A 21496-nucleotide genomic window follows, 5' to 3' on the forward strand; every position below is an offset into this window, starting at 1 on the left:
AGGATGAGCATGGGAGAGGAAAGAGGAGAAAGCTGTGTGGCAATCACCTCCTGCTGTATACCTGTGGTTCTTTATGTTTAAAAATGAAGATTAAATGCACACATGGTGAAAGAAAACAGCTTGCACAGATTTTTAACTAGGAGACACAAGAAGAGGCTGGGCAGCAGTACTCACAAAGCAGGAGAATGGATGCCTTGTGACAGTCACCCAAAAAGTAATGACTTTTTTTAATAAAAAGTCTATACATCTTTGAGGAAAAAAATTGAATGACAAAAAATTAACAGTTAAAGGACCCAGTCATTCCACAATCATTCACTAATAATATCTCCAGCCAATTTCCAACACTCACCCAAATTAAAAACTGTCGCCATATTTGTTCTGAAATGGAAATATGCTGTTGAATGCATACTTATTACTGTGATATGTTGTTTATTAAATGTATAGTTAAGACTTTGAAAGCAATATAGTCCCAGGGAACACTATAGCTGAATTCGATAATTCTCATCATGTGGTATGTTGGAGTAGAGGACTATATTTCATTAATAGAATTGGAACATCAATTTGGTGTTATGAAATGCAATTGATTATATGGTGATGTATTTGGAGAGAAGTTAGGATTAGAGTTTGAAGACAGGCTTATAATTAAAAGCTTGCTTCAACCTTAACTATGGAGCAGCAGCACAGGAACGGACTACTTCCTTATATCCACATTCGAAGAACACCAAAATGAGATGAAAAGCAGCGACTATATTGACATTCAGCACGACAAGTCAAGTTATCCCTACTACAAAACAATTCTTTCTAAAATAAGAACAAGAAGTCAGCGCAGCTTTCCAACATGTAACAGCAAGAGAACACACAAAGGGACAAACTGATCCTAATGCAAAGACCTCCACGGGGTTACACAAGAGGTGAATGCTGCATCCTGTGTTATAGCTTCACTATCCCTGCCCCTTATGTATGTCATACATATCACAAATGATGACTAGGTTGATGTTGCGATCTATAATCTAACAGCAACATCAACCTAGTCATCATTTGTGATACGTATGACATATATAAGGGGCAGGGATAGTGAAGCTATAACACAGAAAGCAGGAGTTTCAGAAAGTGTCTTTTTAATTTTTTTAGACAATAAAAACAAAGTTACGTTTATTTTGACTATAACCCCCAGGGACATGATACACTAGTTCTAGATGTTCTCACATTAGTCACTGTTCTGTATTCTTGCCAATTATACCATTACAGTCCTTGTTAGATCCAGATGCACTTTACGGTATAGGAGCTCTTCCCAACATTCACATATGTTTGCAACTGGCCCTCAAAATTCTAGAGAAGCAGGTATGTCTACACACACAATTTGCACTGGTTTACACCAGAGGTGTGATGTTGCACCGATTTAGCTACCATTGCAACCTTGTATGCAGATGCTCTTAACATAAGTTAAACAACAAAGGCAAGCTACATTCACACACAAAGTTACAATGGGTTAGCTAAATTGGTGCAACATTATTGTGCCTCAGAAAAAGTTAAGTTATTACAAGATAATCTGAAAGGTAATTTACTGCTCAGACTGTGTTCCTCCTACAAGAACTGACAAAGAAGCCTATAAACAGAAATGGGAATGCAAGGAAATTCTGTTCTTTGAGCCACAAGGGAGAATGCCATCTGCAACATGCGAAATACAACTTTCGCTTTCGTAGACAAAAGGAAGAAGTTATTTGGCTTTAGAACATATTTGCTTTAGAATATATTCATTTGTTCTTCTAATACATACACTTATTAAGATCTTAAACTCGGTTTTATCTTCCCTTTAAGAAAAGCATTTCAACTCACCTTTAAATCCACATCAAACAAACATATATTTGGAGAAGATTGAGAATGATTGACAGAGATGTCTGTAAAAGAAATCCTTATAATTTCACCCAGAGGAGATAAGGATCTTCCTTGAAATATCCCTGCAGAAGTGGAAAATTAATTTCTAAAATTCCAAATGAAAAATCTCTTAAAGATGTGAATTTAGGGGGTCATTATGGGCACATTATCAATGTTTTTTCTAATTCTCACTGTTTTAAAAGCACTCCTTATTGTTTAGGCTTCTATTCCCTCTCTCATGCTAAATCCAGGATAATGGGGGTTTCCTAAAAAAATTCATAGAAAACTTCATAGCATTAGGCTGATGCAGTTTAGCTGTTTGTATAATGGTGCAACAATATTGCTGAAACAAAGCCATTCTGAAATGCCACTGTAACTATGGCAACCAGCGTTCAGAATGTAAGAATACAACTAGCAACAACACGTCGCATTGTAATATTGCTCACTATTAGGAATGGAAATTATCAGTAAGTGGATACCTACTTTATGAGAGCAGAGTCTAGCAGTGCCTCCTGCTAGCCATTTAAGCAAACACAACTCAGCTTGAATCAAATATTATAAATAGGAGCAAAATAAAAGGATGGAATAGGCTAGTTTAAAAATATATATATATATATATATATATATATATATATATATATAGGTGAGGGTAAAAGGTAGGGACAGAAGAGAAGGGGACATATGAAGTTAAAGCCTAAAATCTGGCAAACCTAAAAGGTGTTTAATCTGGAGCAGGAGAAGGGGGAAACCTCCAGATCATTAGTTTGTAATATATAATTTTCTCTCTTATTACCCAGAAGTTTTAAAAAGCTGCGTTATTTTTTTGTTTGGGTTTTTTTTCCCTTGGGTTTTTTTTTGTGATGGTGTGGGTGGCTGCCGAGCTTCCACAAGAAACAGTTTGTGGTCCCTCTGCTGGGTCTGTAATAGAAGTTAAACACTATTCACAGAGCTGTACTCCCATCAGTGATACAAGTGTACAAAGAAGCTGTCAGTACTATTGTCAACGTCTAACACAGATAGTGTAGCCTCGCTTAAAAGTAATTTGTTTCTTGGATCATTAGATTTTAGTGTTGCTCATTTTTATTCTCTGTTCCATATTTCTTGTCTTTTCTAACCCCTATACATGTATCAGCTAAACAATAGATTTCACTTTCTTCACTCTCCTCCATTGTACCAAAACAGAATATTCAGCTCTTATTAGTATAAAATCTTAATTTACATTTTTCTTGTTCCTTCTTTATATAATTATTTCATAAGAGGAATCAAATTCAAATCTGATGGTATGGTACCAGACTTTGAAGGTGAAAATATATGTTCAGCATTTAGTATTCAATATACAACAATTCTAATGAAATCATTCCAGAATTCCATTGTAACAATGATAGCATACATTTAATGTACTATGACTGAAATACGACTATAATTGGAGGAAAATGTGTCCCTAGAGTATGCATTTACAGTACAGAAGTTCCTTCCCAACATCCTTATGGAGAAACTAGTCCTTTGTGTCCTATACTCAGTCAGGATACAAATGGTCAGTCAGTTCAAAGTGATTAAATATCTCCAAGTGCTTTGTAATGGACTTTAAAATGGGAATTTTTTTGTAAACAGTACCATTTTATTTTCCTTGTGTGTCTATTTTCCTGGCCTTAGAGACACCCACTAATGTTAACGTGAGCTTCAAAGCCACACGAGAGCATCAAGAAAGGGAAGAGAGAGAATCTCTCCCAAACTAGCCAAAAGCAGCATCTGTTTGGGATTTAGCAAATAGCCACAACTGGCCCTACCATAAAATGAAGCCTTTAAAACATGTAGGAATTATCATGGTATTTTTAGTTTGAAATTTCTTAATCATGAAGAACAGCACTATTTAAAAGTTGTCAGAACTTGGAAAAGAAAAATAAATTGTCATAAGAGAAAGATGGAAAATGAGTGACTAATTTACAACAAATAGTCCTTCTGAATACAGAAGTCACAATATCTACACAACATATTGGATATATGCTTTTCTCTGGTGGCTGCCCACTATCTAATCAGCATCTGAAAATGCACAGCTGTATAGCAAACAAATATACAAAATTGAATCAAAGACATCAGTCTAGAATTCCGTAGATTAATTATACATAGCAAAGGAAGACAAAGCATTCAGCAAACAGCAATTCTTTCTGAATTAGGCAAATGTTGCTGAAAATAAAAACAGCTTCAAAAAACTGAGCAGAAGCAGAATACATCTAACAGGGATCCCTCAATATGTGTTAAATCATTTTATTTTATACATAGTAATATATATTAATAATTAAGCACACTTTCTGTAAGATCCTGACCTCTAGAACAGTAGTCCCCAACCTTTTCATCTGGCGGCTGCCAGATGAAGGACCGTGGCAGTGGTCGAGCATCTGTCGAAATGACATCACTTGTTGGCGGACCCCTGCTCTAAAACTTCCACCACTCTCTAGTCTTAATATTGTATTAAAATCAGTGACTCTTAAAGAAAATAATACGATCTCATTTGTGGAAGTCTCTAGCTTTAGTTTTCTCGACGTTTATTAGACTGGGCACTCCCTTGGACTTGGCTCCTGTAGGCTAGCGGTGTTATGGAGTACTAAGGCTATGTCTACCTAGAAACCTTCCAGCAGCAGTTAGAAGCGGTAAAATGCTGTGCGAACATTTATGGGCAGCCCCAAGCAATTAAAAAAAAATGCCAAAATCATACAGATACCAAATGATACAACTTATAATGTGCAAAAAGATAAAAAAGGAACAACAGAAGAACTGTCATTTGGAGCAGCCCAACGGCTCCTCCTATTGGCAAACTTCTTTTTTTTAAATCAATTCATCTTTAACCCACTTGCTAAATACTCCCCTGTAAACACTGATGACAACACAAACATCAGATGTCAAAACAGGCCAAGAAACATTTTGCTACATTTCTCTGCATTATTTTTAGATGTTAGTAACAGCATATTTAAAGGAAGTGAAAATATCTCCTAAAGAAGTGAATCCGCTGGAAAAAGAAGGGGAAGAAAATGAGGTTTGTTTGGGACTGGATGGAAGGGTTCTTTTTTAAACAGATTCAGAAATAAAATGTCTCCCGGAAAATCAAACTTTTTTCCTTTTCAATATTAATCTGTCATTGTAAAGATAACAATCCTGCATAAAACATTCAAGTATAAATTAACAGAGCTTCAATAAGTGAAGAGTCCACTTTTCTACAAATGTTTTATTAATGTAAAAAGCAGTACTTCAGTGTTTTTTTATGACATTCGTTGTTTTCAGTTATAAATACAGAGTATTGCTTTTAGATTCCTATTTCATTAGAAGCCTTTCATATTACTATATGAATGACAAATTAATATTGATATTTCAGAAAGATATTGTGCTTGATTCTCCGTGGTCTTGTACTCTGTAGTTATTTATACCAGTGTAAAGTGGATATAAATTGCTACCCATTTTGCCCTGGTGTAAATGGTGCAGGGTAACAGACAACTGGGCCTATTGTTTACCACTAAAGTTTCAGACAACACTAAAACTGTCCATTAAGTTAGGTTAGACATCTCAGCTATTTTCAATATAAAATCATTATATTGAAATAGCTCCTTTGATCCCAAAGGATTCTGAAGCACTTTAAAAGTGATCTACAGAAATCATTTTACTCACTACTGAGCTGTAGCCACCTCTAGGATGAAACATGGTAATTGGCACACACAAGAAAACAGCACAGAACAGGTTAGGACCAGAAGTGAAGAATGCTGCAACCAACAGCCACTGCAGGAGCCAGAACAAAGTACTCAAAGTGGAATTTAAAGAGGATTCTTGGAGGCCTGAAGGCAATATGCCTCCTCCTTCGGACTCCCACCACCACCTTCGCCTTCCCCCTCTGGAGAGTATGCAAAGGTAATCAAGTGAAGTGGACATGGACCTCACCAAGTGTCCTAAACTCTCAGTCCCTCCCTCCAAGAGGTTCTTCCATGACACGGTATAACAGTCCCAACATGACCAAGAAACTACAGGACATGAAGGAGAAAGACTTCTGATGCCTAAGGGGTTAACAAAAAAAGAAAAAAGGCTTTGGGAGCAACCAGGAAAGCTATGTAAACAGCCAGTTTGAAATCAATACAGAACCCTCTGAAAGAACTGCAATGGTTTAGGTAAGTGATTACTGAAAAAGCATAATATATGTTGTTCAGTACAGGTAAACCTAATTTTACAAAGTTCTCAGAGATATCCAAATCCTTCATAAAAACTGAGGGCTTTGATAATCAGGAGATCTGTACTACAAAGCTGTGAAGCTCTTAAGAAAGCAAGTTTTCAAGTCTCCAGAGCACTTTTAAGTGTAAGGATGCAGCAACTACCATGATGCAACTAATACAGAAAGGTGTGTTAACCAGTGTACTAGCTGGAGCTGCAGTCCAGTGCAGAAGACTAGCAAGGACTCATAACAGAACTATGTGCCCAATGGAAAGTGTTGTAATACAATTGCCAGTGAATACTTTGGTGTCTTTGTCAGGGCCACCACCTAGGAGCCAGAAGGCAGCTGTCCTGGGCTTGGGGAAACCCATAAAATGAATTGTTCAACAGCAAGTCAGTCCTGATTAATGCAACAAGAGGTATATCTGACTGATGCCTGATACAGCCATAGAGAAAGGATGCAGGAGCCACTGCAGGGAAGATGTTGAGTGTATAGCTCACAGAGACAATATGAGGAGTTTGGACTTGCTAAGGATTTTGGAGGACTTAAAGATCAGAAGAATATTCAGGGTAGCAAAAAACAGAGAACACAGAGAGGGAGGTTGCAAGAAAACAGGAGAGCAGTGGTCAAAAAAAGGCAAGGGTGAAAAATCAAGGAGGGATAAGGGACAGAACCCCTTATGTGGTGGGGCTACAAGGGGTCAGGTCAGAAAGGAGCTCTAATCCCATCTTGCCCCAGGTACTATGAATCCTTCTAAAACCCATACAAGTCAGTGAATCAGCACTGTCATCTCTATTTAACAATAAGCTGGTTTCGATCCAAGTTACTATAGTTTTCTTTGCTCAGATTTGTTTGCTTATCCTCATGTTTATTTTATCATCACTCCTGCCTTTATAAAGATAGTGCTAGCACTCAGCTAAATGGACAGATACCTCACTAGTTTCACTATAGCCTCTGTGCGCACTTCTGTATGCTTGGCTGAAATGCTCTTGGGTAATTCTTAGAGCAATACTCCCTGAACAACATATCCTTGAATCAAAACTCTTTGGAGGACAATTTTTCCTCTCTCCGTCGGTGACAGTATACTACTGTCAAAAAGGCTCTGCTGCTTCAGGCATTTGTCCTCTATATCACTTAATGTGGCAGATCTAAAAATTGCTTATAAATGAAGAAAAAGCTGCCAAGAATTGAGTGTAAGTGGAGAGCGTCATACCGCACAAGGTATATATGGGTCACAGTGAATGGTATTTGCCACTAACTAGCAAAAATGGCAAATCTTCTGGACGGCAAAAGAATATTACACCGCTACCTCGATATAACGCCACCCGATATAACACGAATAAGCAGTGCTCCGGAGGGGTGGGGCTGCGCACTCCGGTGTATCAAAACAAGTTCAATATAACACGGCTTCAACTATAACACGATAAGATTTTTTGGCTCCCAAGGACAGCGTAATATCAAGGTAGAGGTGTACTAATGCATAGTGTTGCAAAAATAAGATTTCCTATCTTGTAGCTGTAAACATTTTTGTCCCTTTAACATGCACTTGCTATTATACCAGAGACATTAGATCACTGGTTTGTACTACACTCCATTTCTCTTTAAGGAGAAATGTCACCATCAAGATTGACCAAGAACAGAGCACTAGAAAACTTCTTCATGGCCGATTACACAAGAGATCAGAAACACATACGCTACACCCATTTCTTACAGAAACTGACAGTTCATGCTTAAGGTAAAAACCTAACACTGCTATTAACTGCTGTCACTTAATTCTCTATACTTTGTAGAGTGCCATTAAATATAGTGTAATCAATACTAAAGTCAGTGAACTAATACTAGTGTTAGTATAGTAGAAGTAACACAGGTTACGAACTAATTTCACTACACTATGGACCAGTTTTTAAACTGCTCGGCAACTGCCTGTAAAAGAACAAGTCCTCGAAGACATTCAGTGAACATCACTACATATTTAGAGGATAGAATCTGACCCTTAATGAGGTAACAGTTAGACCTAATCTACATATGCTATGTAAAAGCCCACCCCGTCCCAAAAAAACTGGTTTGCTACTCCACTTGTTATAGCAACTGCTTGCCAGTTGCTCTGTAGTTCAGGCAGTTTCTTGTCATAAACCTCATTTTCAGCTTCCCCAAAACCAAATCAACTTCCCTGCAATTTCACAGGCAGCATCTTGTTGTTAGACTGTGGGGAGGAGAGAATTTGGTGGAAATCAAGACATGAATTTTACAAGCTTGAATTTCTTTTTTTCACCATTTTCCTGAAGTTTCCTTCCCATCCCATATCTGACAAGACACTTTACTTATACAAGTGCATTTTCATAATTTTAAATCTCCACTAGGTGTTGGGAAAGGCAATTTGCATGTTCCCTCTTCAAGCAGGCAAGGGAATCTGACCTATTCTGTCTATTCAGTGACAGTGTAGAATAACGATAGCATGGTATGAGTGACCAGAGTGCAGCCTGAGTATAATATGGTCCCTATGAACCTGCACTGCACGTAAGATTCAGCCACTGCCCAAAGGGAAACAGGTGCCTTAATCTGGGACTGACAAAGAAGCAAAAGGCTTAAAAAAATAACCCCCTGATCAGATGCCACAGCAAGATGAAACTGCCTCCTATTTTGACTAATTATCCTACTCAGACACCCTGTTTACCTTCAGCAGACCTGAAGAGCTCTGTGAAGCTCAAAAGCTTATCCATTCCACATACAAGAGTTGGTGCAATAAAAGATATTACCTCACCTACCTTGTCTCTCTCTTTATGGTATATCGTGTCATTTAAACTACCTGATAACCAGGGATCCTAGTTTTCCATGATTAAAAAAAAAAAAATTACCATTAAAAAACATAAAAATCCAAGTTTTTCCTGAATTACAATGAAATGCTGAACTTTAGTTTCCCTACCCACAATATATATACAGGCATCCATTGAACACATTTTATTGATGTATTTACAATTTTTAAACTGACAGCCTAAGCCCCGCCCATTCTCTGAATTTTGATTATCTGTTCTGACCCCAGTCCCAATTAGCTCAGATAATTGGGGTTCCACAGTAGATGTTTTTATTTTTTCACAAAATGTAAAAACAAAAGATTCTCTGTAAAAACACAAATTCTGCATTTTTCCACGTCTTTCTGTGACAAATGGATTTCCAGGATCCCTGGCAATAACTGAATATTAAAATTTTTAGTGTTCAGATAAATGAAAGAATTAGAAGGGCTTGTTTTAAAATGGCAAACTTAGCATGTATGATCTGGATGGGTGTGTTAATCAAAAATCTATTCCAATCCAGTCTTTAACTTGGGGATTACGCACACAATAGTTGGCATTCTAAGGCTATGGCTTCGCTACACTGCGTCGCTAAGAGAGAGCTTTCCCATGAACTTAATTACTCCAGCCACTGCAAGCGGCGGTAGCTATGTTCGTGGGAGAAGCTCTCCCACCTGCATAGCGCTATCCACACCAGTGCTTAGGTTGGTGTAACTTGTGTCACTCAGGGAGTGGCTTATTCACACCCCCAAATGACATAACTTGTACTGACATAGCCTAAACTGTCACCATTATTCCTCATTCAACCCCCTCTTCTACCTGAAATTTTGCATTTGTCACACATTAAAATTTGTTCACATATTTTGGATATATACATTATTTCTTATCATGTTTCTATCACTTTAAGGGAGGACCAATCCTTTTATTGTGATAAAGTTCCTACTACAGAAACTTAAGATCATAAACACCTCCAGCTAATCTACTAAATATTTAACATCTCTTGTCTTTCTATATGAGCTTTAGGCTCACAAATTTCCATCAGTCATGCAGAGGTAACAGAATCTGAGAAAGAAAGCAAAATTTTATAAGTATACCATTCAAAACAAGCACAGATCTTCTCTGATGAACTAGAGAAAAAAGACACTTGAAAAGACACTTTACTATAGTGGGTTGAAAACCTATACAAATTTATTATAAGGACTTGTTTGGGCAGAATGAATTATGACTGATTGTAAGTGGTATAGCCAAATGCCTTAAGAGTCACTATTTTGGCTGAAGAGCCATTATTAAGAAGAATGGAAAAGAGGTCAGAAAGAGAAGCAAGGCAGACTAAATGAAAAATATTGACTGAATTAATGGGTGGAGGAGAAAGGATATTTGTTTATTGTCTCCATCAATAAAGATTAAGCAAATCCAAAGTGATCGCTACTGTGGGATAAAGAGCTGGAAGGAGAATGCTGATAATACAATGTACATATTCAAGAGGAAAACAACAGGATGTGCATAATTCCATTTCTGGGACAGAACACATAATACTGAGCAATCTGGGGAATCAGATGCTCAAAACAGGTCAAACGTAAGGGACATAAATTTAGTCCTGTGGATTACATTTATACTCAGCCAAGTTTATCAGTTAATTTTAGTATTTATCAGACTTTCAGAAGCACTCATTACAGTAATATGTGGATGAGTCTTGTATAAACGTTAACTCTACAGCAGACAAATTAAATGGTAGAACACCGCTGTTCTGCACTTTACCTACAAAAAGACTGGAGAGAAGCTGCAGGTGGACACTCAACAGATGCACTTATGTATCAGTGTAACAAGGAGCAAATCCATCAGGTAATAATTTCACACCATTGATTTTTGTTCCTATTTTGTAATGTGCACATAAGATGATGATGATTGGGGCTTTTATGCAAGGGAAGATTGATTTTCTGCAACAAGATTTAAAAAATAAAAGGCTGAAATAAAACATTATGGAAACAGAATCTATTGTAAGTATATACATATCAAATAATAGGAAATAGGAGTAAATATGTATTTAAAAATACTGTATGAAATTCATCTTGGTTTACAAACTCTGTTGTCCAGTGCCATGAGTCAAACCTCATAATGATAAAAGTGGTTTCCAGAACTCATTGACCAGACCTTTTTTTTTTTACCCAATCAACTTCACATGCTGGATCACTGTACATGTAATATATGGGCTAAAATCCTGGCTTTAAGAGTGCTACGATTTCACCTACAGACCCGATTACTGCAGCGTCAGAAAGTCCATGTGGTTTAACATGAACTCTACAGGATTCTGTTTTATACTTTAAGATAAGTGCATTATTTCATCACTTACTTCCCATTGCAAAAATCAGATTTTGAATCTGCAAATACTGAAAAGTTTTTCTAGTGTTATCACACATATTAGTTAGAATACTACTACAACAATGATTATATTGCAGTGTTACTAAATATAAAAGCAGTCACTGAAATTGTTGGCAGTCGTAACAAATCTATGCAATGCAATGTTACCTTAAATAAATATACAGAATAAGAGTTAATGAAGAAATACTTCTCAGTTTTCAATTTATAAGTAACTCTCACAAGAAACTGAGGAAAAGTAAAGTTATCAGACATGTTCAGTCCTATTCTACCTAATAGACCACCCTGCAATGTCATTACTTGATAATTAATGCTACCTAAAACTAACAATACAATACATGAGCACAAGGCAAAAGTTAGACTGAAGAAAACAACTGATTCTGATGTTATATACACATATTAGAGTAAGTAATATCCAAGTTTTTCATGTCAGGGAACGTGTCTGTCTCTGTGTTGTAGGGCACCTACAACATTCTGAATATTATAAAGGAACAGGAGAGTCAGATCTACTCTGCATCAATCCTCCAGAAAATAGTTTTTGGGGGTTACAAATGTCCAGTTCTGTTAGGAGTAATATGGACCGGATTGCATCCCTCAGATCTATACAGGGAGGGCCTCCTCCATGCAAAGTTCTCTCCTTCCAACATGCAGACCTCTATGGAGCTATGGAATCATCTGTGGGATGAAGGGCAGGAGGGGATCAGGGAGAAAACTTGTTCACCTTAGCCTCCAATGATAGAACAAGAAGCAATGGGCTTAAACTGCAGCAAGGGAGATTTAGGTTGGACATTAGGAAAAAGTTCCTAACTGTCAGGGTAGTTAAACACTGGAATAGATTGCCTAGGGAAGTTGTAGAATCTCCATCGCTGGAGATATTTAAGAGTAGGTTAGATAAATGTCTATTAGGGATGGTTTAGACAGTATTTGGTCCTGCCATGAGGGCAGGGGACTGGACTCTATGACCTCTCGAGGTCCCTTCCAGTCCTAGAGTCTATGAGTCTATGAGAAGCTGGCATGTCAAAGGCAGCAATGAAGTGGGGAAGATGCCATGTAACATTCCTCCCCTCCCCCAAACTCTGTAGGGCTCCAGGTGAAAAGAGAATGCATTCCCAGGCCTTATTACATCTCTGTGCCCCCAATCTCATTATAGAAATCCTTGGGGAAGTGGCCAGCTATAAGAGACCTATCAGCTCCGTTCCATGGAGCCATGCAACCAGTGCAGGTGAGAAGTCTTTAGAGTCTGAGACCTGATTAACATTTTGCAACTGGGAAATATTTCTGAAATATTTCAGTGTTTATCATGTGACGTTTTAAATATTATCTTTATTCTCTCCCCCATACAACCCTTTCAAGGAAGTTCCAGGTTTAGTCATTTTTAAAAGCCTATGACAGGTATTTTGTTAAACTGTTTAATATTGTCATTTTTCTATTAATATAAAATATATTTTATCGTGACTTCAAGCTCAGCTATCTCTGAATTTACTTTTACAACATAACATAGAGAATTTGCCATATCAGATGAGATCTCCGGTCCATCAAGGCCTCATTTTCTATAGATGGCGGTGACCTATATTTAACATTTCTTTGGGGAGGGAAACAAAATGCAACAGGCAATTGTATTCAAGTGGTAAGTTTCCTTCTTGCCTCTTACAATGGTCAATTTAACCCATGAAGCATGAAATCCAATTACCCTATTTTAGCATACATAATTACAGAAAGTATTAATAGTCACAAAGTTACCAAGTCCTTTTAAAATCCAGCCACATGATCTGACATCTAATTGTACAATACAAGAAACGTCAAAACAACAGCCAGAAGACTCCAAAGGGATGGCAACCTTTGCTACTGAGCCCGTTTTTGCACAAGCGGCATCCCTGGACTGGATGACAGAACTACTGGAGGGAAATGGCTGGGAGAGCCAGCTGTGGAGCGGGGCTTACAGAGCACTATTGGGATATAGTAGAGATCCGGGGGCTGACAGAGGCATGCTGGCGCGGGCAGAAGGAAAGCGGCTGGGGCGAAGGGGGTCGCGCAGACAGGAGTCCCGGGGGCTCTGAGGGGCCCACGCAGGGCTATGGGGAGCACAGAGCTCGGGGAAGGCTCGGAGGAGCCCGACGGGAGATACGGGGCGCGGGGAGGAAGAGCCGCTGGGGAGCGCGCAGGCCGTGCCCCGGGGGAGCTCTGCGCCGCTAAGGGCCAGCCAGGCAGGGTCTGCGGGAGGCCCGGGGAGTGGAGGCGGGTCCCTCACCTCTCTCCAGCGGAGCTGCCGCAAGCTGATCTTCAGCGCCTCCAGCGAGGTCTTGGCCTTGGAGCTGTCCACGGTGACATGGGCCCGCCGGGCGGGCCGGCCTCCCTCCTCCCCGGCACGGCGGGTCGAGCCCCGCTTGCTCCGGCCCCCCTTCCCCGCACCGCACCGCTTGGCCTGACCCTTCGAGCCTGGGCCGCTGGGCCTCCTGCCCTGAGCCACCGGGGCCGGCGGGGGGACCCCTTCGGCCTCCTGCTGGGGCTCCGGGGCGGCCTCGCTCCGCTGCGGCTCCTCGGCGGGGAGGGCCGGGGACACTGGCGGCTCCTGGGCCGGGGGGCAGCTCTCGGGCTCGGTCCCGGCCGACTCCATTACCAGGCGGCAGAGCTGCCCCGGGCCCCTCCAGCCGCTGTCATTGCCGCGTGCCTCCGGGCGGCTCCGGTTGCCATGTTCGCTCAGGAGGTTGGCAACGGCCGAGACGGGAACTGCGAAGGACCAATAAACGTCAAAGGCAATCTCGCCTCCCAGCCCCCTCCCTCCCCTGGGGAAATCACAGATGCGAAGGGCGGGGCGTAGCCCTTGGCTATGGTCAGATGACTATGGCTCCGGCTACCATCTTTGCAATGGGCAGAAAGCTATTCACCAGCAGGACCGAAGCGACGAAGGAGGCCATGTTGGAAGTAGGAGGCAAGCTCTGAGCCAATAGACCTGAAGCTATCAAGGTAGCCATCTTGGAAGTGGGGAAAAAAAGAAAAGAAGTGGAGACAGGCCTGTCCTGGGTGCCAAACACTCAGGAATCCCTCCTGTGGGGAATTTCTCTTGGAGGACAGGGGAAGACGGGTTAATTGGTTGACCCACAGTACTAGTGGGTTATGTAATGTACTACAGTCACCTGAACTGCAGCAGCTTAAGGGACAAGCTGCACCTGCTTACAGCTTGGACTCCCCAGGTGTTCCAGTCACAGGCCAAAAAGCCCTTTAGCCCGGGTCCAGCACTTCCCCCAGTTCAGTCTTTGTTCCTCAGGTGTTTCCAGGAGTCTGCTGGTGTGGGGAGTGAAGAACACCAGATGATGTCACACCCCGCCTTATAAAGCTTTTGCTTCTAAGCTTGGTTCCCAGCCTCATCTGTGGAAAAACACTGACATCCCAGGATGGAGTCTAGAGACATGTGGTCTCATCATATGTCCTTGCAGAGTCAAATCAGCCATTACTGGAGGCTGTTTGTAACATTCTCAGGACGGCTCTCCAGGTGCGAAATAAGCTTCTCCTAAGGACTATTGTTTTCTTAATGGCCCGTTCCCCATCCACTATCTAGAATGAAAGTATCTTGTCTAGTGGGTGTTCCCCAGGTGTAACTACATTTGAAATAGAGACATAGTCAATATTCATAACTTCATGCATACAAATAGGATAATCATATTCAGCAAATCATAACATTTTCAGTGACATATCACATGACTTGCATAAAATACATCATAACTATGTCATAATCATATAATAATATGACTGAAGAATATGGGGTGCAGTGTCACAGAAGGCTTTCATGGGAGGACTTACTGAGGGCAATGTTTGGCATGGTATGCAGGGACTGAGGCCTGCAAATTAATCCCTTTACGATTAGCAGGGAGCATATGCATCCTCCCCCCAGCAAATGTTGTGGAAGTTACCCTGTGTAGGGATCTTTGTCTCCCTCCTTTGCAGTGAACATTTTCAGTGATGGAAGGGATGACCTCTCCACAAAAATCCCAGGCCAGCCAAGGAACATTCACCCTTAGACAAGGATTATGAAATCTCTGTCTTTAGTTTCAGGATACATTTTAAAAAATCTAGTACAGCCCAGCAGACGCCCAGCCTGACCTCCCTCTTTCCCAACTCTCCTGCCAGTCTGGCTTTTACAGATGGGCCATGTAGAATAGGAGAGGTAGATGGGAAGAGTAAAGTGGTATGATTTCTTATTAGCCACTCTAGTTTTGGCTTGACGAGATTCATCACAGGCACAGCTCCACTAGGCCAAAGCCAGTACAATGTTCTGCAGCAGTGACTGAGGCTCTTCATCATCATGGTGGATTTCCTTTCCCTTTCTCTGAAATGACTCGTGCTGAGATTAGATGTGTGCACTAGAATAATAACATCTCCTTAGAGTCAGACATGTCCTTTGCTCGCCTAAAAATAATAATTCAAGGTGCAAAATCAGAGAGCAGCACAGGAAGCCGCCATTCCTGTGTTTGCAGAATGACAGTCTCCTACATTAACCCTGTACTAAAACAGAACTGGCTGTTCAGGAATCTTGATCTTGGAGGGCACTTGTGTTTCTAAACCCTTTATATCTCCTTCAAAATACACGCACTCCAAAATCGGCCTGGGCATTCTTAGTAACGTACATATTAATTGTTGCTGAAAAGGAATTGCTGAACTTGGCTTTCTTGATGGATGGCTTGGTAGCATAATAAATAAATAAAATAGTAATATTAATAACAATTAATAAAATAAAGGCTGTTCACAGTCCAATATAAAATGGGTTGGATATAGTCTAGCTCAGGACCTAAAATCATCCCCAAAATCACCATCATTAATTGGCCCCCTTGTTCACAGGGTCAACAGAGGGACGATGCACTGAACGGGCTTCAGAGAATGAATGTGCTGGCAGAGGTAAGACCTTTGGCAAAACAATGTGGGGAAATTTACAGGCTCATGGCTTGGCTGCATCTTTTCTGCCATTAGAGAACAACCATTTCCAACTTTGCCAAACTGACGTCTTTCATCAGAAAATACCTGAATCATTTACTGTAAGATTGATATAAACAAGGGCAGAACTTAAGGAAGTCCAATTTCAAAGTGTGAATCTAGTATGTAGGAATATTGTTAATTAAGCTACTAATCCGACATACCTAATTTAGCTAATACAGAGCTGGCCAATACGACCTTTTGTCACTTTGAGACTAGAGGATTGTAATGCTTTGCATACTGAGATAACTCAGAAACTGAAGCTAATACAGAAGGCAGCAATACTCTTAATAAAGTGAGTTTCATCACACCAGTGCTCTGTGATCTGCATAGATTGCCAGTAAGTTTATAGATAAGATTCAAGACATTGAACTCCCCAAACAAAGAACTACCCAAGTTATTTTAATGGATCAGATGGATAGCATGAAAATTGGCATTTTTCAGTTAAAACAATTGCCCTTATAGAAATATAAAAATAAGCAAATATAATACTTTGGTTTATGCACAATTAAATCAAATATATCAAAATATTAATTCAGGAAAGACAATGCATCTTAAAACTCCTGGGGGAACCTGAGGACTAGTTTTTTAAATAACAGAAGTATGTCTTCTTTTTGCGATTAGTAAAGTAAAATAGGAAACAAAAAATCCTGGATGACATGTTTTCACTTACCCTGTAGGTGGCACTGCAATCTGCTGTGAAATTTATTTGTTACTCCAGGAAGTGCACCACACTATTCTGTTACAAAAAAATAAAATATTCTGTGTGAGAAAGAAGGATCTCCAGAACTAATTAGAATTCAGGACAAGATGGTAGCTCAGACCATGCTATCAGTCACTGGAATCATGTTATTTATGTGGCAAAGGGGACAGGGCTGAATAGGAGGTGAGGAAGAATCACGTTAATAAAAGATATATATATATATAATTTTTAAAAGGACATCTAGACAATGGTGGGAAGTAGAAAGGAAAAGCACTGTCAGGAAAATTAAAATGCTACCTGGGGAATTCTAAGTACAGAAGATAGGATTCCAGGAGTTACCAGAGTAGGTCAGATTTTAGGAACAAGACTGTGTCTAAAGATTGGTATCCCATCTTCATCCGCCATCACCATCTCCTGTTTCACAGAAAAGGGGGAAACAGAAAACAATGTACCTGGCTAATCGTATGATTCTGCTGAAGTAGGAACAGGAGTGACCCTTTCCCACAGGTGGCCAGCAACTCAGCGCACATCACAAAGCATGAAGTTTAATCAGCCTGATGACATCTTATAGCAGCCTGCATAGCGTCACCTGAGATCATAAAACTACCCACATCTTTTAAAAATCCAATTGCAGTATCTATCCTTCTGACATCTACTCCCTGAAGGGCACTGAGAGATTAATTAGGGGAAGACTCTACCTAAGAAAGTGTCAGTCATCGCCAGGTGGCTATTAAATGTAGTGCCTTGGCTGCTTGAAAAGCTGAACAGATTCTTAATGAAAAACTCACAAGATTCCCTGAGAGCATGACTTTTATGGTAAAGCCCTGAGGAGGACTCTATGCAGAGCTGTACCAGGAGGAAATTGTGCCTTGGGCAGGTACAGTCTCTCCAGATGTTGTTCCTTATGCATGTGTCCTTTTAAGATTAATGTTGGGCTCTTCATATCAGGAAGAATCTTTGTAGTGTGTGAATACAGAACTGCTGATTTCACAGACCCAGAGGCTAAAGTCTTCTATCCATCAGATACAGCACAGATCATGGTAATGTCCCACACAAACCAGCAAACATCTAAGCCCTTTTCTGAAGGGACCACCTCTGGGAGGAAAAGAGGAGTCTCTTTTCTCATCACTCATTCAGTCTTGGTGTCTCTGTTGAGACTGCCTAAAAGGGTGCCAATTCTAGTGCTGGTTTTAGTGATGACAGCTGTTCGCCAACACCTCTCACACCACAATTATGATTCACAACTCATGTCACGCAGATCGCGAAACAGCCACCAGATGGTAGCAACTGCTGGTGACTGCCAGCTAGGGTGGGATTTAAATTGGTGACCTAAAAGTGAAAGGCTCCTTTCCTATTATCAGCCTCCTGAGCCATCTACCCCCCTGGGACAATGCTTTGTAGTGTATGTTAGAGCTTTTTCATCACAGATGTCAGAAATGCTGAAGGAAAACCATGGATTTAGCTGACATGGGCCCGAACACTGACTAGCTTTTTGAGCACTGGAAATGCCCCAAAGATGCCAAACAAAATGACTGCATAGGAGTATTTTGATATAAAGTTTTGATAGAGCTATGTTTCTAAAAGATTAATAATTCACTACCTACTTCTACCCAGTCATATACCAGATAACTGGTTTGCTTTATGCTGCATGCATAAAACCTTCATTTCCTGTTGAGATAATTGGGGATGGTATGTACTGTATGGTGTGAAGTCAGACTGTATGTAGTATTCCTCTACTGCAAGGTAAGGGAGTAAAGCATAGGTTGACTAGTAATAAGGTAGCAATGGCACAGCAGAAGGAGCATGTATCATGCTGTTTATTGCAGGTTAGAAATAGTGGCAGGGGACAAACAAGCCTGAATTTTTAAAATCTCTCTCTCTTGTAAGGTCAAGGGAAATTGAAAGTTTCTGTGTGCTGCCAAACACAGATTTATATCCTAGAGAGCCCCTCATCCAGAGATATTTGCTCAAGCAATCCTTGTGTGATAAAGCTCAGACACATATTCCCTGTAGGAGCTATAGACCCATTAGTTCATATGTAGAACTATGATGGGAAAAAATATTTATGAAGTGTTTTTACCTGAAGAAACTCTTACATCTAGCATCAGAGGGGTCGCTGTGTTAGTCTGGATCTGTAAAAGCAGCAAAGAGTCCTGTGGCACCTTATAGACTAACAGACGTATTGGAGCATGAGCTTTCGTGGGTGAATACCCACTTCTTCCGATACCCGCTTCAACAAAGTGGGTATTCACCCACGAAAGCTCACGCTCCAATACGTCTGTTAGTCTATAAGGTGCCACAGGACTCTTTGCTGCTTTTACATCTAGCAGTAGCCATGTCAGCTTGGTGGGCCTGACAATACAGGGGACCACCATGATAGCACAAATCAGATGAGGTCTGACATTCTGTCATCTGAGGACACGGTGGTGCTCTCATACACATTAGCCAATACATTATCCAGTCCCAGTACTGTACCTGATAATGGAGTAATCTGGCCAGTAAGAGACCTGGATTATACTTGAATGGCCTTTGTAACTATATTACTGTAAAAGAGGGCTATCAAATCACACAGTCTCACCCCGCAGGGAGGTGGCAGGCAGGCTGCGAGTTCAGATTGTACCATACTCTGTCTATCTCCTAGCTAAAAGCTGGGCTCATCCCTGTGCTGATTCATGCTTTATTGGGTCATGTGTAGCATGGTATATTCCATGCATGTCCGTGCCTTCCCAAAAGGTGCATATGTAACAACTGCTCAGTACTGGATAGATATCAGGGCTACTCCTATGTGATCATATTGCCACTGAATGGCTGGTAGAAGCCACTAAAGGTAGAAGCCTTAATGCTACTATATAAGCACAAACATTTCACTGACTAATGCTAAATGACTGTTTTTGATCCTTAAACATCTGAGAACCTGATTCTACAAGTTATGATTGCGCAGTCAGGAAACTGATGTGTACCCTATGATGTGTCCAATCAAAACAACACATTAGGAATATCAACAGCATTGCAAGCTCCAAGCATACAAAAAACTCATGAGTCAGCCTTCAAAGAACATCAGGAGATTATCTTAAAATTCATGGGAATTTTGTGAATAATAAATTTGAGGATTTTTTTATTTTCCCTCTGGTTTCTAAGTCTTTACGGTGAACTTGGGTCACAATTTCATGCTTTTTCCTGTAGTCATGAAAACTAGCAACTTACTTCTTTTAAAAAATGAAAGCTGAGATTGTCATGTAATCACAGGACTCCAGAATCCAGGTATTTAGGATCAACATCAAATATCATGAGACCTGTGATTTCCAAAAAAAAAAAAAAAAATATCACAACTTTTGTATCAGCACCAACACCAAACTGGTCTCCTGCAAGCTGCAGAACAAGAATTATTTGCAGATCTTACTCCGCAAATCATTTTGAATAAGGAGTAAATTTGAGAAAACCTATGGTACATTCATGGACAATTCACAAACAGACACAAGGAAAAGTTAATCAAATAAGTTATCCATAGGAACTATCCATTCTGCTCTATAGTAAGCGGTTCCTTCTGTAACCATGGTGGGAGGTTGTTTTTTTATATAATTGTGCCTTTACTGGTCAACAGGAAAACAATGTTTTAAAAATTAAAAAGCCAGAAGAAAATACGTCTGGTAAATACAGTCTGTCTTTGGGAAATGTGTCTGTTGTAATTATACTTCCCAGGCTGGGTTTAAATTAGTTTACATAAGCATATGCTCACAATGTTTATGTTAGACCACCGAAGATTTGTGGTTGACCTACATATGCAAACAAAACAATGTCTGCATACTTTGGACAAAATTTGCATGATCGAAGATGATGAAAATATGCATAATAGTAGATGACATTTCTCATTCCTGAATCCTCTTGTACATAACTTAGGAACTGGCCATGCATGAAAGAGGCTTGCAGTTGTAATGGAGAGATTTTCTGGCTACACTACAAATCTGAACCTTCAAGAACATTAGGCTTCTGTTTCTCCCTGAACACCACAAATCTGTATAACCATCTAACCAAACAGCACCTCCACCAGCCAAGCAGATATGTGACACTGAGAGAGAGGGACTGACAGTGATGAAACAATGACAGTGCTACCCAGCCTGGTCCACATGTCACATCTGGATTTGGTTCATATGGCAGCTCAAGAAATTCACTACAAGATTCTGCCCAGGAGTTTGCCCTATTTTCATCTAAACCCCACTACAGGATTTGAACCTCCATTTCCAGGCAGCATTAGGCTAGTAAATGAGACACTTAGACCAGTGAGCCAAATCCCACTGCAGCTAACGGAAATACCAGCTAATTTCAACCAATAGAACCTTATTTATCTAACCTGCTCCTTTGGGTTATATCAAACCTTAGCATTTACAGGCATGTGAGGGTGTCTCCAGGTATTTTTGGCTAACCAGGATTGTAGTGTATCACCTTACTGTCCTGAATAACAAGGAAGGGAGCTACCTGATGTGGAACACACAAGAGGAATCCAGGGTCAAAATCTTCAGCCAGCTGTGAACTAATTCATCCATCTTTTTGTATGCAGAAAAGCTCAGCTCAGGTTCAGCACATGGTTAATGTTCCTGCTTT

General features: G+C 40.3%; 1 protein-coding gene across 7 annotated transcripts in view; it reads right to left on the reverse strand.

Annotated features, from left to right (window-relative positions):
• The window catches only part of TTLL11 (tubulin tyrosine ligase like 11), a 216625-nt gene that overhangs the window by 107399 nt on the left and 87730 nt on the right, over window positions 1-21496 (reverse strand). For 2 of the 7 annotated variants that reach the window (XR_003996740.1, XM_030535333.1), the window contains exon 1: window positions 13478-13958. The exons of 2 other annotated variants lie outside the window; for them this stretch is intronic. Coding sequence is in view for 2 of the 5 variants with exons in the window: in XM_030535333.1 (XP_030391193.1) it covers window positions 13478-13843 (366 nt within the window). In the remaining 3 variants the exon portion in view is untranslated. Of the gene's footprint in view, window positions 1-10615; window positions 10638-13477; window positions 13959-16867; window positions 16890-21496 lie in introns of those variants that run through there. 3 more of the 7 variants (XM_030535337.1, XM_030535332.1, XM_030535336.1) reach the window with 3 other exon arrangements.

Source organism: Gopherus evgoodei, chromosome 16, assembly GCF_007399415.2.
Source record: "Gopherus evgoodei ecotype Sinaloan lineage chromosome 16, rGopEvg1_v1.p, whole genome shotgun sequence".
NCBI lineage: Eukaryota > Metazoa > Chordata > Testudines > Testudinidae > Gopherus > Gopherus evgoodei.